At 40.9% G+C, this 15,833-nt stretch overlaps 1 protein-coding gene across 2 annotated transcripts in view; it reads right to left on the bottom strand.

Moving 5' to 3' along the window:
- naaladl2 (N-acetylated alpha-linked acidic dipeptidase like 2) overlaps positions 1-15,833 on the bottom strand; it is a 482,128-nt gene that overhangs the window by 166,056 nt on the left and 300,239 nt on the right. For both annotated transcript variants that reach the window (XM_080429707.1, XM_080429708.1), the window contains exons 10-12: positions 7,024-7,116; positions 3,517-3,704; positions 2,540-2,668 (exon numbers count right to left, since the gene is read on the bottom strand). In XM_080429707.1, coding sequence (XP_080285833.1) covers positions 2,540-2,668; positions 3,517-3,704; positions 7,024-7,116 — 410 coding nt within the window. The remainder of the gene's footprint in view (positions 1-2,539; positions 2,669-3,516; positions 3,705-7,023; positions 7,117-15,833) is intronic.

The raw sequence follows: 15,833 nt of genomic DNA, 5'->3' as shown, positions 1-15,833 counted from the left end.
TGAACTACGAGTGTGGTTGTGTGCATATTTTATGTATGAGCACGAGTGCGTGCAAGAGCCAAGGTTATTATATTTTTTAACTTTTTCAATGAATTAGTATTTCTTTAATTTCTTTTCTTTTTGTTTAAAAATTCAGTTTAGTTTTAATTCGTTTTTTAAGTGGATTTGCAAGATGTTGTCCTTTAAGGTTGTGTTTTAGTTTATTTTTTATTCGTTTTTGTATGTTTTTTTTAACACACAACACAGTTTCACTTGTGTTTCACCCTGTTTTTTTGTTTTTGTTTTTAAAGTATAACTATAACTAAAATACCTAAAATGGTATTTCTATCTTCACACAGCTTTTATTATTTCATTCGTTTTAGTTAAATATAATAACCTTGGCATGATCATGTGGTTATGCTATATTTGTGTTTAATTTGTGTTAATATTCTTTACCCTCAGTGAGAAATGACAGTTTTCATTAATGGACATCAATTTTCAAAAGTTTTCCTCTCACCCTGTCTTCCTTGTTAGTAATAGTAATTAATTTATATTATAAGCACGTTGGGAGCTAGCAGAACGGCAATTTTTCAGCACGCGACATTGGCACACACAACAGAGAACAAATTAGGCTTGAGGGTTACCCAAGCGTATCAAAGGCTGTCTGTGGGTTTATTACTGCTGAATGTCACAGGTGAACCGGGGCCATTGCAGCTAATTAATTAGTTTATTGGGGTGCCAGTGAATAAAGTGTCATTCCACTGTGCTACCTGACCTCCGCTACCTGTCTGAGAGTGTAGCATGAAAATGCATCATCCTGAAACACAGTAGTAGAGTATATCGTATGTCGCTAAATTGAGTACAAAGGACCCCAATGGAAACCAGCCATAGTGCTTTCTTGGGTTTAAAATCCTCTTAGCAGACCTTGTATTGAACTGTACTTTCCTGTGCTTGTTAATTAACCCATTGAGACCTGGAACGCATCTGTGTCACTTTTTGATTTGAGCTAAAAAGCATTATTTGACACTTTGGCTATTCAAAAATAGCAGATATACAAGCTCATAGCGCGGCACCGAGTGCCGCGCTACGAGCTTGTAGATCTGCTATTTTTTTTAAAATTATGAAAATGTGTGCAAATCTTTGAATATATATTGTTTTAAAGCGATTTTTTGTTACTAAAGTCTTTGCTTCTGGGGGGACCCTGGAATAACATATTTTGAGATGGGGTCGGCGGCCAAATAAATTTTTTTTGGGGGTCCTTGACATGAAAAGGTTTGAGCACCACTGATATAGAAACATACGTTTTTTTCTAAAAACAGTTAAGATTTAGAAGACATTTTGTAGAATCGGCCTCAGGTCTTAATGGGTAAGTATTCAATCAATCAATCAATCAATCAATCAATCAATCAATCAATCAATCAATCAATCAATTAATCGTTGCTGTAGGGCAAGGTCTTCTCCATATTCAAACTTTTTGTGTTATTTCGAAAATGAACGCCCTATCATACTACAGCGTCACACAAAAGCATCAAAAGTAGCAGATCTGCAAGCGCCGCGTTTTGAGCTTGTAGATCTGATACTTAAGCTATTTTTTTGGTTTGAATCCTGAAAAGACACATTTTGGACATTGGTTGGTTTCCACCCGACAGAGACAATATACAGGTTTACCTTTAAATGCTATCTATCTATATTATTCATAACATTTTTATGAAAAAAAAAAATATTTTTGTTGGCAAAACAAAACTCCAGAATTATTGTTTTGTTTACAGTACCTCGGCAAGCTGACGGCTGCCATTAGCCATACGTGCGTTTTAGTTCTTTGGTTAAGTTATAATTGTTTTGCCCCTGAAGAAATTCTTGGAGGCAGCCATCGTGTTACAATGTTGCAAACTATATGAATGTTGTCTTAAAGACTTACCTTATGCAACAGAGTAGTGTAAAAAAAAGTATGGCATCTAGTTGAGGGTGTGGAGGTGGCGTGTGTGAGTTAGGAGGTACATTATACATTTCCAATCAGGACATTGCAGGGACATCCATGTATCATGGCCAAAGTAACGATACCGAACACTGATCATGGCAGAGCTTGAAAATGTCTCACTGATACTATAGCTACTTGGTCGCAGCTAAAAAGAGGTGGATGAAAAATAAGTAATATTTTTTATAATAATAATAATAATAAGAGAGTGAAAGAAGAAGAAGAAGATAAGAGTAGAAGTCCCAGTGTGTGAGCATGCACACTAAATTAACACTGTGGAATTTACGGGACCATTTGGGTAAATTTTTTACTGTGCGAGTGGATTTATTTAGCCTACTGAATGTCCCTCTGTGACAGCAACACATTTAAAGCTCATCAAAAGTTAAAAAGTCTTTCTCCATTCACACTCTCCCTCCCTTACTGTTTCCTTCTGTGTGTGTGTGTGTGTGTGTGTGTGTGTGTGTGTGTGTGTGTGTGTGTGTGTGTGTGTGTGTGTGTGTGTGTGTGTGTGTGTGTGTGTGTGTGTGAAGCCTCAAGCCTGTTATGGTGTACTGGGCGAGTAGTAGTAGCAGTAATACTATTTACCTTCTGTATATCTGAAGTGAGTTGCAGGAGAGCAGGGGACGCTGTAGCTCTGAGGGTCTCTGTCCCTCTGACAGGAGAATTCAGACTGACATAGGCCACTGCACTGCTCTGCAGGACAACACTGTTATCCTGGGGGAAACACACACACACACGCAAGCACGCACACACACACACAATTTCAATTTTCCATTTCAAGGAGCTTTATTGGCATGAGAAAACATATGTTTACATTGCCAAAGCAAGTGTCAAAATAATAAAAACTGTTGAAAATGGGGGAAGGATATAGTTGGAGGGGGTACAGTATTGTGTAAACAGCTATGTCACATTGTGTCGGGATATACTGTTGTTATATGTTATATATACAGGGTATAAAGCTTTTTGAGACAAATAGCAGCAATCTTTGGCAGTCACTTTGGGACAAATAGCATTTTTTTCTCAAAACTATTTAAATAGAATACAAAAAAAGCCTCAGATTTAAAATGTGTTCAAAGGTAGCAGCTCCGTTTATATGTGCAGTACTGTAGGTCTACTCAATGGTGACACACACACACACACACACACACACACACACACACACACACACACACACACACACACACACACACACACACACACACGTTACAGATCATTATATGGCTTTGTTGAACAACACTCAATTCTTATTTGTCAATCACAGCATTCTGCAGTCTGTTATTTCTCGCTAGCAGACCCGCTGCTCTCAATAACAGCCGCTTTGTGTCTGTTTTTCCAATAATGGTTTCCCAATAATGACAAACGCTAGAGTTTGTGGTGGAGGGTTGGAAAGAAAGTTACTAACTTTACAACTAGTTTCATATGCATCTTCTATGGCAACAATCCATAAAAGGTTGGGAACCATTGGTCTAAGCATAGTCGTGTATACCCTGCCAATAAATCCACTTCATGAATAAAACAAAGACCCGCACCATGCTTCTTTTTATGTATGTTCTTGGCCTCACCTCTCCCCATTCATAGGATCCAATGTTCCCTAAGGCTGAACCCCCCCAGGAGCAGAACACCGTGGTACGATCCGGTGCCCAGCCTCGCTTGGTCTGCTCCGTCATGGTGGCGATAAGCTGAGTCATGATGGCCGAGGCCGCGCCTCCCTGGTCGCTGTCATGACGACTGCCAACCAAGACATAGCGATCTGGAAAAGGGAAAAGGTTGAAAAGAGGGTTATTGGTTCAAGTTTCTTCATATTTATTTACACAAATACGGAGGTGGGACTGAAGCAGGTGGTTAGGCAGACTTAGCCTGGTTCCAGACGAAAATGCCCTCGGCATAGCAGCGATATTGTCTGGCCACGTGAGGCTAAGGCAGACTAGCTTGGTCATGACTCAGCATGGTCATGACAACCCTGGTTGTGAGACCAAGGTTTGGTCAAAACACCGAGCCTGGCATGGCCAGACTAATATCACTGCATAGACATTAGCCTGGAATCTCTGTGTGAAAAAAAAAAACAAAAAATGATGATAAATCCGCCCATATTTGCATACTGGGCCCTGATTGGTGCCCCACAACTTCGGGGTCAGAGAAATCCAATCACAACCGAGCGGGGCCAGACCAAATTTGCAGAGGGCAATTGTTTTTCTTTTGCACTAGCAGATTTGTCTGGTTTCCAGGCTACAAAACACCCACACCCCTCCCTCCCTCCCTCCCTCCCAAGAGTGCATTAAAGCAGTATTTGTCTCGTCTTGAACATCTTTGCTTGTACAGCACGTTAAACCATTGTTTTATTATTAGATGGTATTGATAAAAATACCACCATTTTCGCACAGTTAGATCTATACTGTATAATACTCAAATCCATGTGTGTTTGCAATGACATGACTCCACAGCTGGTGACCACGCCGTTTTCATAAAAAACCCTCGTGAATGTGTGTTCGTTCCGGACAGCGTGGGCTGGAGGAAGAATGAGAGCGGAGCAGACATATGATCAAATGCCAAAAAGCAGTTAACCCTTTCAATCCGGGAACGCATACTGTGTCAGTCAATTTCTTTGGCTATTAAAAAAAATAGCAGATCTACAAGCTCATAGCGCGGCACTCGGTGCCGTGCTATGAGCTTGTAGATTTAAAAAAAATCTTGAACATTTTTGATAATATTTGAATATACATTTTTTTAAGCGAATATTTATAACTCAAATCTTTGCTTCCGGGGGTCCCTGGAACACAATATTTTACAAATGTTCGCTTTGAAAAAACATATATATGGCCTGGGCCGTGCGCGGTGTGGCGGTCCAGGCACCCTAGGTTGCAATGCCAGTCTGACGGCGTGTTGTGGGTTCGAGTCCCGATCCCGACGAACCTTTGCTGCGTGTCACTCCCCCATCTCTCTCCCCATTTCCTGTCGGTCTACTGTCCTATCATTAGGGGCATAAAAGCCCCAAAAATTAATCTTGAAAAAAAAAGATAATTCAAAGATCGCACACATTTTCACGTTTAAAAAAAAAATGCATATCTACAAGCTCATGGCGCGGCACTCGGTGCCGCGCTACGAGCTTGTAGATCTGCTATTTTTGAATAGCCCAAAGAAATCTTAAAATGACACAGATGCGTGCCCGGACTGAACGGGTTAAGGCTCCGGCTCTTCCTGGAGATTTGTAGCTCATATTATCTGCTTTAGTGGCCCATTATGGCTGCCTAATATCGCACTGTAAATCAGCATGGTAATTTTCCACCAGCGTTTGGACAGGACAGGTATAGCCACGCATCCCCCAACAGAGTAATGTTGGCCAAGAAACGGAGGAGGAGGAGGAGGATGAGAGAGAGACACAGAGGGAAGGGAGAGGGGAATCGAGGACAAGATAAAGGAACATCCTCTGCAGAGAGAGAGAAAGGGAGAGAGAGAGAGAGAAGAGACGATTAAAAGAGGACAGGGCGGGGAGGAGCGGGGCCGATATTAAAAGGCACATAATACGTTTCTAAGCAACCAGACGTGACACGGGACTGTGCCTGCCTGAGTGTGTGTGTGTGTGTGTGTGTGTGTGTGTGTGTGTGTGTGTGTGTGTGTGTGTGTGTGTGTGTGTGTGTGTGTGTGTGTGTGTGTGTGTGTGTGTGTGTGTGTGTGTGTGTGTGTGTGTGCGTGCAGTGGTGGAAGAAGTACTCAGATATTTTACTTAAGTAAAAGCAGTAATACCACAATATAAAAATACTCTGTTACAAGTAAAAAGCCTGTGTTCAAAATGTTACTTGAGTAAAAGTACTTTTCACAAGGTGTTGCGACGCCTCAAAATTGTACTTAAGTACAGTACTTGAGTAAATTTACTTAGTCGCGTGCGTGCGAGAAATATTGAAGAGAAAAATATAATAGAAGAGACTATATGGGGATAGAGAGAAAGAGACCGATAAGGCAGACAGAGCGAGGCAGACGGACATCCAGTCGGGGGAAAAAAAGCGACTGAAGAGGGGAAGGCGAAGGAGGAAGAGAGGGAGGTGAAGGGCTGGAGTGTACGAGGACAGCAGGAGACATTGTTTAAAGCCGGCCGTTTGTCACCCAAGGCAATAAAATGCTGTTTCAGCACCCAGGGCCACCAGCTCCTCAGTCCTCTATCCCCTGGCTACCACCACACACACACACACACACACACACACACACACACTTGTATATTGTGTTTTACCAATACCCAGTGTTTACTGTACATTTTATTTATTTTTTTGCTTAAGTTTCATTGTCATGGTTTTGTACCCAGTACTGTATATATTGTGTTTGTCATTTATTCATCAGTTCATTTTAGTGTTTTCTTGTTTTATATACTTTATATAACTTGTTTGTTATTTTCTATAGGGCAGCCTTGTTAATATAGCCGCTGGTCCCCAAAGAACAGACAGTATCCCTGATCACATTTTGAAATTGATTCGGTCCAATCAAGTGAGGAGTCGGAGAGGAACTTGTCAACTGTGATTACAGCTTGCCTTTATCCCTGTGTTTGCACTCGCAGCATGTGTCTTGTACCCTGCTGTTCCTCACTCCCAAGGACCCCCTATAGCTGAGAGAGAGATGAAGCAGGGACCCCCTCTATATTGTATAAAATTGTGTTTCAGATACAACTTTTTGTTTTACTTGGTCTGATCTTCTTTTCCCCTCTACACCTACCTCTTTGCCAAAAAATTGCCGATCTACAAGCTCAAAACGCTGCGAGTGATTTTTGGCTTAAGTTCTCCTCAAAAAAGGGATGCTATGGTTCAAGTGGTTAATGTAAAAAAATAATAATAATAATATACCCAAATGGCAAGGTTCATCAGTTCCCTAGTTTAAACCATTGACATGACTTATTGCATTTGTTTGAGGAAATGCAAATAATTTAAACACCCTCCGGATGTTTTTTTCTTTTCTTGCTCTTATCAAGTCTAACAAATTCATTTTGTCCAAGCGTGGACGTCTCCCGTGGGCTGCTGTACGATGATAGAAGAACAAAAGGGAGATGTATTTCGAGGACAAGATTTGAACAAACGTTCATACTTTACCTGGATTGTTCTTTCCTCTCAGGTATCCGACAACGTTGTAGATTTTCTTGTAGGCTGACTTGTTCCCGACACTCAGCGTAATCTTCTTGCGTTCTATAGGGGAGACAACAACAAATCAAGACATGAGGAGGTGCTTAAAAAAACCCAATAAGACTAACACCCTGCTAGCAGACCATTGAGACCATGCTGCTCCGTAGGGCAAAAGCAGCAGTTACCACAATCTGAAAGGTTCATAGAGATGCACATAATATGCAATTAAGAGACAATTAAGTAGGCTTCATGATCATCCTCTGGGGTTCAGGAAACAGAAAATTCGATGGCAATCGGGCAAATAGATATTTTTGTGTCCACCATCAAAGTAGTGGACGGACAGAAGGATGGACTGACCACACAATCCTTAGAGCTCTGCCGGTAAGCGTTGCTAAAACCAAAGAATTACAATGTACTGCATATTATGGCACGCATCATCTCAACACTTCTAACAACCATAACAAACCGACATTTCTCTCTTTGGTTTTATGATGGATTATATCAAGAGCAAGAGGTGATAGTTAGCTGTAATCATGTCCGGGATAGTAAGGATTCATTTATCCAACACAAAACACACCATATGCAAGTAAGTACCCCACACCCATCCACCCACTCACACACACACACACACACACACAAGGCATGGTGGAGGTCATTGCATGATTTTGAAAGAATGAATTTCCGAGTGGGAATGCTGAACCTGTGTGTGTGTGTGTGTGTGTGTGTGTGTGTGTGTGTGTGTGTGTGTGTGTGTGTGTGTGTCCGCGAATGTGCACAGGCGCATGTGCGCGTCTGTGTGTGTGTGTGCGTGTGTGCGCGTCTGTGTGTGTGTGTGTGTGTGTGTGTGTGCGCGCATTTCCTTGGCCAATTAGTGAACAAAGAATCAAACCATGGTGATGAATAGCAAGAAAACCACATGAAAGACCAGCTAAGGCCGTCAGATCTCCTTCTACCCCCCCCCCCCCCCCATTCAGAGCATATGAGTCACAGACCACCTTTTCATTAAGATTTCTATTCCAAGTAGGACTTCCTGCTGCTGAGAGGACGTCATTCTTCAAGGTGAGCGGTGTAAAAACCATACACAATTACAATGATTTAATTCATGCTCTTAACGGACAGTGATGTTTTTGTGTTAGCTCTTTCACTGCCAGGAATTCATTCATTCATTCATCCGTCTCCGGTCCTCTTGCCAGCGAAAGCGGCGACTTTACTGTAGCTTCGAAAAATCACGGACTATTGTCCGTGACCGCCGTCCTCACGGTGATCGGCTCATTACACTCACGGGGGTCCGGTAGAATCGTAAAAACCACCGAAGAAGAGTATACACCCAGAAATCACGTGATCACAAAAAAAAAAAAAATCTAGGCACCTTTCATGTTAAAGGATTTATAAAAGTCTATTTTTCCCGGCTTTTTGTTGTTTTTCAAGAAACAAGCCACATTCAACCGGCCATAGCTCTGGAATGGAGGATCGCGACCAGCCATTTTTCTCCCCCCTTAATACCGGATCCCCATGCCGATCTCCGTGAGGAAGGAGGTCACGGAGAATATTCCATGGTTTTTCATGTACAGTAAAATCGCCGTTTTCGCTGGCAAGAGGACGGTAGACGGACGAATTAATTAATTCCTGGCAAATACCAAATACAAAATGATTTCTAAATCCTAACCGTATGTTGCTATCAGTGGTGCTCCAACTTTTCCATGTCAAGGACCCCCAAAATGATGATGTATTTGACCGCGGACCCCCATCTCAAAATATGTTGTTCCAGGGACCCCCCAGCAGCAAAGATTTGAGTTAAAAATGTTCGCTTTAAAGGTTTAATGACATTCACTTTTACACCACATTCAAAGTCTTTGTCCTGGTCCTTCAAAAGTGTACAAAAAGTTTTAAGTGAAAATTCCATTCCAGTGATCAATGGCAGGTGTTTTTCTCTCACATTTCTAAAGCCTTTTCAACTGCAATGAAAAAATAAATCTTTGCCTGCGGGTGTCGCTGGTGAGGGATTTTGCCTGTCAATCATCGCCTCTGCTCCGCCCCCCCCAAAGGAAAGGATAGGGGAGGGGAGGGGCGAGGAGGAGAGTGGGCGGGATTATTCGACAGTGACCTCACTGTCGAAGGGCCAAGCTCAGATTACTTTTCAGCCTAATTATTCAGAAAACCCCAGACCACAGAAAATCCACTGAATGTTTTAAGTTCAGTTTTTTTGGGTGTAATTGAGGTCATAAAACCCCTAGCCTCGATCTCCAGGCTTTTATTGCTTAGTTTTGCTAAAAAATAAAAGCCTGGCCCAACGATAGCCCGTACTGGGTATGAGGAAGTGTTTCACTTCCCAACCAACCAGAGTGCAGTGGGCGTCGCTCGTAATGTTGTGTTAACGGGGCGGGGGTTGACGGACAGATCGGTGAACCAATGGGATCAGCCGCAGTTTCTCGCCGGCTCTTTACACCCGCCCCTTTATACACGAAATCAGGAGGGTTGCAGCAGGCTATAAAACCCCAAATAAAACATTGAAAATAAAAAAAGTGAAAATGAATGTCATGATACCTTTAAACATATATTCAAAGATTTGCACACGTTTTCACGAATTTTCAAAAAATAGCAGATCTACAAGCTCATAGCGCGGCACTCTTTTTGAATAGCCAAAAAAATCTTAAAATGACACAGATGCGTTCCCGGTCTTAATGGATTAAGTGTCTTGCCCAGGGACACTTCAGTTCTACACACAGCCGGGGCGCAAACCAGGAACCTTTTTGTTTCACAGTCAGCCTATCTCTACCCATTCAGCTATGGTCGCAAAACAAATAATCTAGTGTGGGCAATGCATATACATCTTTCATTATCTGCAGCTCCCGTCTTCACCACCATCCATGTGTCACCTTGACACGGCACGTTGATGTGGCCACGGACCATTTTCAATTCAAAATAGGTTATTTTTTGTCACTGACACATTAAATCAGGCTTGAGTATGTGTACTGTCACACTCTAAGAGCGGACGTATTGAAAAATACCCGATCATCAGTTATGATAAACGTGGCAGTAGCTTGCAATACATCACCGTGATTGTACTTGTCTTTATGAAAGTCAACGCATAAAATATTATAAATCATCCACGTGGTACTGCTAGGTTTGCTGTTCTTCCTCTTTCACCCCCTTGGTCCTCTTTTTCCATGCCCACGTAACATTTGAATCACAAGGCGTGAATGCCTCAGGTGTTACAGACAGTAGACAATAATAATAATCTACTTCCATACCGTCTTCAGAAGCTGTTTGAGATCAAATAGACCCAATCTGAACAGATGCAGAAGAGAGTGACTAACTAGTCACTTTTTGTACTTGCACCTAAATAACAAAAGGCTTAAACAGTCCCGAGCTGCTCCAGCGTTGATCTCTTCTGAGACCCAATATGAACTTAGAAACACAGGCATGTTCGAAACGACATGGGCAAGTACAAATACCAAACAACATTGTGTATCTGTGAAAGGGGTAAGTTTGTTGAGTTGCTGTGAAAAGGAATTAAGGATCTGCAGTTCGATCAATGTGTTAAAAAAATGTTTAAATACAAGACTATAAATAAGTATAGAGAGGTATTGTGATCATGATGATCATATGATGATGGAGAGTTGGTAACCAAATGGACCCTTATATATCTTTAACTCTTGAGAGTGTAAAATGAAACCACTCTTAAGAGTTAAATTATTGTTAAACATCTGCATCACTTAATTTACAAGAAGTCTACACAATTGGAGAATGTAGAAGAATTGCTATTTTTGTTTATCAACACTTGCCTGTCATCTCTCCTATTACTACCACATCAATACAGCATGGCATTGTGGACAAAATCGTATCCAACGACAACAAAATATTCTACGTTTTGGGTCCGAGAGGCTAAATCTCATCAAATGGTGGTGCGTGCGTGGCTCAAATGCCGAATAAATAATAAACCTTGATATGAAAAGGGTTGAAAACCACTGTTCTATAGTCTAGCTGCCTTCCTTTACGCTCTACAGGACTGACGGCTGAGATTTCTGAGGGGAAATGAAGACGGGGGTGTCAGTTGAGAAGTGACACGGGGACGCAAACCGCATGTGACAGAGGTCCCCCGCCTACAGCGCACTGTCGCAGGCATTGACAGCCCACTTTTCTAGCTCTGTTCCCCTGCTTCCTTAATGTTCAGCCTCCCACACCCATTTAACCCATTAAGACCGGGAAGGCATCTCCGTGTCATTTTAAGATTTCTTTGGGCTATTCAAAAATAGCAGATATACAAGCTCATAGCACTATGAGCTTGTATATCTGCTGTTTTTAAAAAATCGTGAAAATGTGTGCAAATCTTTGAATATATATATATTTTTTTTTTAAAGTGAACATTTGTAACTCAAATCTTTGCTTCTGGAGAGGTCCCTGGAACAACATATTTGACAAATTTTACAAAATATTTGACAAATTTTACAAAATATTTTACAAAATTTACAAAATATTTTACAAAATTTACAAAATATTTTACAAATTTTACAAAATATTTTACAAAAGTAAATATTCAAAGATTTCCAAAAACATGAAAGATAAAAAAAAAGCAGATCTACAAGCTAATAGCGCGGCAATCGGTGCCTCGTTAAGAGCTTGTATATCCGCTATTTTTTTTAATAGCCAAAAAAAAACGGAAAATTACACAGATGCGTTCCCGCCGGCCTTAAAGGGTTAATATATTATACAAAATTCACTGGTCTCTCTCTCATATGGTGCCCCATAACCCATTCATCACTTTTGACAACGGCACAAATGACTTTGGCTAAAGAGCGGGGATGGAACATGTGGCCCCGGTGGTGAATTCTATCTGCAACCACATGTACGGAGAGAGAGTGGGGGGGGGGGGGGGGGAGAGAGAGAGCTAGAGAGAGAGATTTGTCATGTTGTAATTCAACCTCATGATGAATAGGTTTACAGATACAGCTGCTTCTACAGGTGAGAGGTGACTTGGAGTTAAGTTTCCAGAGCTGGTGTAAATATTGAAGCCGTGTCCCCAATTTCTACAACAGACAAATGTATTGCGAGAGCAGGCAGTGCCCTTAACCGTACCTTTTCTATAACCTTCCTTCCAGCAAGCTTTTGAAATGACTATAGGGAATGCCTGTGTAATCTAGAAGTGGAGTGTATTTTTCACTCGCTGGTGTGACTCTCATAATTCAAATGTACATGTATATGTTTGCCTGTAAGTTGTTTAACCCATTAAGACCGGGATGTCATTTTTAGATTTGTTTGGCTATTAAAAAATAGCAGATACTGTATACAAGCCCTTAGCGCGGCACAGAGTGTAGATCTGCTATTTTTGAAAAATCGTGAACATGTTTGCAAATCTTTGAATATATATTAATCTTAAAGCAAACATTTGTAACTCAAATCTTTGCTTCTGGGAATTCTACATGTCTTCTAAATCCTTGCTATAATCAGTGTCAAGGGCCACTCAAAATGATATGTATTTGGCTGCGGACCCCCATCTCAAAATGTGTTGTTCCAGGGACCCCCAGAAGCACAGATCGGAGTAAAACATGTTCGTCTTAAAACATATATTCAAAGATTTGCACAAAGTTTTCAAAATTTTTCAAAAAATAGATATACAAGCTTGTATATCTACTATTTTTGAATAGCAAAGAAATCTTAAAATGACAGTGTTCCCGGTCTGTATGTGTTTGTATGTGTAACACACACACACACACACACACACACACACACACACACACACACACACACACAGACGGACGTGCACGCACACACATCAAAAGAGCTATTACTAAACTGCATCGCTTCGTTTTCTGATCTTAACTGCTAGACCATAGGGTTTCAGTCTATTGTTGGTAGGAGATGTGTGACAATCCTCGTCAACAACATCCAGTCAGATGTTGGTAATAATGGATCAAAATAAAACGCATGTACATTTTCCGTATGCTAGTTTGCCATGCAGCTACTTTAACAGCTGTTTCTCTGGATAAATGTTGTTTCCTAGGGCAACGGCTACAAGACGGATATTCACAAAGGCTTGAATGTTCAAAGCACGCTTTCTTTTGTTTACACCCGAAATGCTTATTCTCTCTTAGCACTGTAATTCAGCAACCACTTACTGTACCCTGTTGTTGGTTCGATGTTGTTGTTTTTTTTTCTGACAGAGGTTAGAGGCACTTAATTTGAACTTGCACTTTGTATTCTGGATAAAAACATAGATCTGCTAAAAGCTTCAATTGTAAATTGTAATGCCAAAGGCTATACTCAGAACTCAGAAATTCTGATGCCAGGACATGTCACACTGGATTTGTAAGGCTCTACAAACACAAAATCAGTTAGCATTCAGTTGTTGAATTTTTGTGTATAATGTTCTTCCAGTGTTGTGGTTTGTGGATGCACTTGCAAGGTAATTTATGCAATGCATAGATTAACCACTGTGACATGTATGCATTGAATGAGGAATACAGTATGAATTATATTTGTATTCTACATGTATGTCTGTTTGATTCCCCTCCGGGCAAATTAACACCAATTCTATTTGAACACTGTAACTGGTTTTCATGGCGCTAGACTTGTATGCATTAAAATGCCTCCTTACTTCCATTTGACATTGATAAGTCACTTAGAAAATCCCAAGGGTAGAGCGGCAGATGCAGTACTGGGATTCTCCCTTTGAACGCATAAACCTTCTCGGAAAAGGGCAACACGAGAGCAGCAACACATATACATTATAATGAGGCTTTTATTTCATATTTCATTTTACCATATGCATGATCATGAAACATTTCAGGGAATGAGGGTTTTGATGGCTGTTGCCGCCATAAACCATTTTCCACGGGGAACAGGAACCTTCCACGTGCGTGGCTCTCGACTCAAATCATATTTCACCCGCCAAGATGGCATCAACGCGCTCTGAAGAACCACATGTTGCAATGAAATATGAATCGTACCATGCAATAAACAAAACTCGTTTTTTATCACCTATGGACCCATACATCTAAACCATAACTGCCACCTAATGAAAAGAACTGATATATAATCATGCAGTCTAAATTCAGATGCTTCTCTAGCAACTGGTCTCTGCAGGGTATTAACCCTTTAAGACCGGGAACGCGTCTGTGTGTCATTTTTTTAATTTCTTTGGCTATTCAAAAATAGCAGATCTACAAGCTCATAGCACGGCACCGAGTGCCGAGCTTGTACATCTGATATTTTTAAAGAAAAAACGTTTTCGTGAAAAATTCGTGAACATCTTTGAATATATATATATATAATTTTTTTACTCAAATCTTTCCTTCTGGGGGTCCCTGGAACAAAATATTTTCAGATGGGGGTCCGCGGCCAAATGCATATAATTTTGGGGGTCCTTGACATGAACAAGTTTGAGAACAACCGATAATATAGCAACATACATACGTTTTTATTTTATTTTTGATTTAGCAGATGTTTTGTAGAATCCCCCAGAAGCAAAGATTTGAGTATTTTTTTTTGGCTTTAAAGACATATATTCATAGATTTGCACAAATCTTCCACGACTTTTCAAAAACAGCAGATCTACAAGCTCGTAGCGCGGCACTCGAGCTTGTAGATCTGCTATTTTCGAATAGCCAAAGAAATAAAAAAAATGACACAGATGCGTTCCCGGACTTAATCGGTTAAATGCAGAGTTGAGGAGAAAAAGCAATAAGCGAATGTGGGAACCTGCACACGGCAATCAATAGTGGTGTAATTAAGGGCCTCGGAGTCCTTTCTATAAAGCCATTTCACATTGTTCTGCTCCGCTCTGCTCCGCTCTGCTCTCTCTCTCCTGCAATGTAATTGCCACGGAAATTTGTTACACTTTTGGCATTTGTTCGGAGTGAGAGAGATGGGTGGGGGGGGGGGGGGCGGAAGGGGAGGGGTGGGTGGGGGTGGGTGGGGGGGTTGATGGTACGAAGAGAGAAATTAAGAAAGGAGAATGAGAAAGAATGCAGGCCTTCAGTACATTGGGTATAGGATCGGCACATGCTGATTTGCTGAAATCTCCTTTTTTTCAGTTGTGGTGTTGCTTGCGGTATTAGTTGGATAAACTGAAAATGGCTGTTGAGGAAACTCAACACACGTGCAATGGAAATCTGTTGTAGCCCAAAGCCTTGCATTTAGAGGAGTTGGCTTATTATGTATGCCAGGAAGGTTGTAGTGTTTCAAAACAAACTTGGAAAATCGTTGCCTGTGATGAATTGCAAACACACACACACACACACACACACACACACACACACATCTCAATATGTGTGTTTTTATATTTGTAAGCGTTTGGATGTGAGGTAGGCAATTATCAGTAAACCACTGACCACTGAATAGTTGGAGGCAAAACAACCAATAATACACCAGTACCTGTTGTACAAAACTCATGAAATATCACAACACAGATTTCACAGATATCCAATGGAATGTTTGCAATGGGTTTTGAATAAATTAAGAAAATAAGCTCTATACCAAACGAAGGCTTATAAAATGTATGCTTTTTGTTCAGGAACATAATCTCAACAAATCAACATTTATTTATGTTTTCAGATTTTCGAACACAGACAAAGAAATATCAACAGGTAACAGTATGTCAGAGACAAAACATGTTTCCATTTGATGGGAGTGTAAGTGTTGCTCGTGAAACTCTTAGGCTTATGTTAACACCTGATCAGATTTTCTTCATAAACCGAAAACCCTATGATAAAAAGCATTGGGAATGGAAGGCCCCATTGCTAACTCACTTCTGGGTTTCACGACTACTAATCTCTCAAGGC

The sequence above is a fragment of the Gymnoscopelus braueri genome, assembly GCF_963280865.1.
Source record: "Gymnoscopelus braueri genome assembly, chromosome: 6".
Lineage (NCBI taxonomy): Eukaryota > Metazoa > Chordata > Actinopteri > Myctophiformes > Myctophidae > Gymnoscopelus > Gymnoscopelus braueri.
The sequence above is the reverse complement of the archived record's forward strand: the minus strand, read 5'-3'. Positions and strand labels throughout refer to the sequence as shown.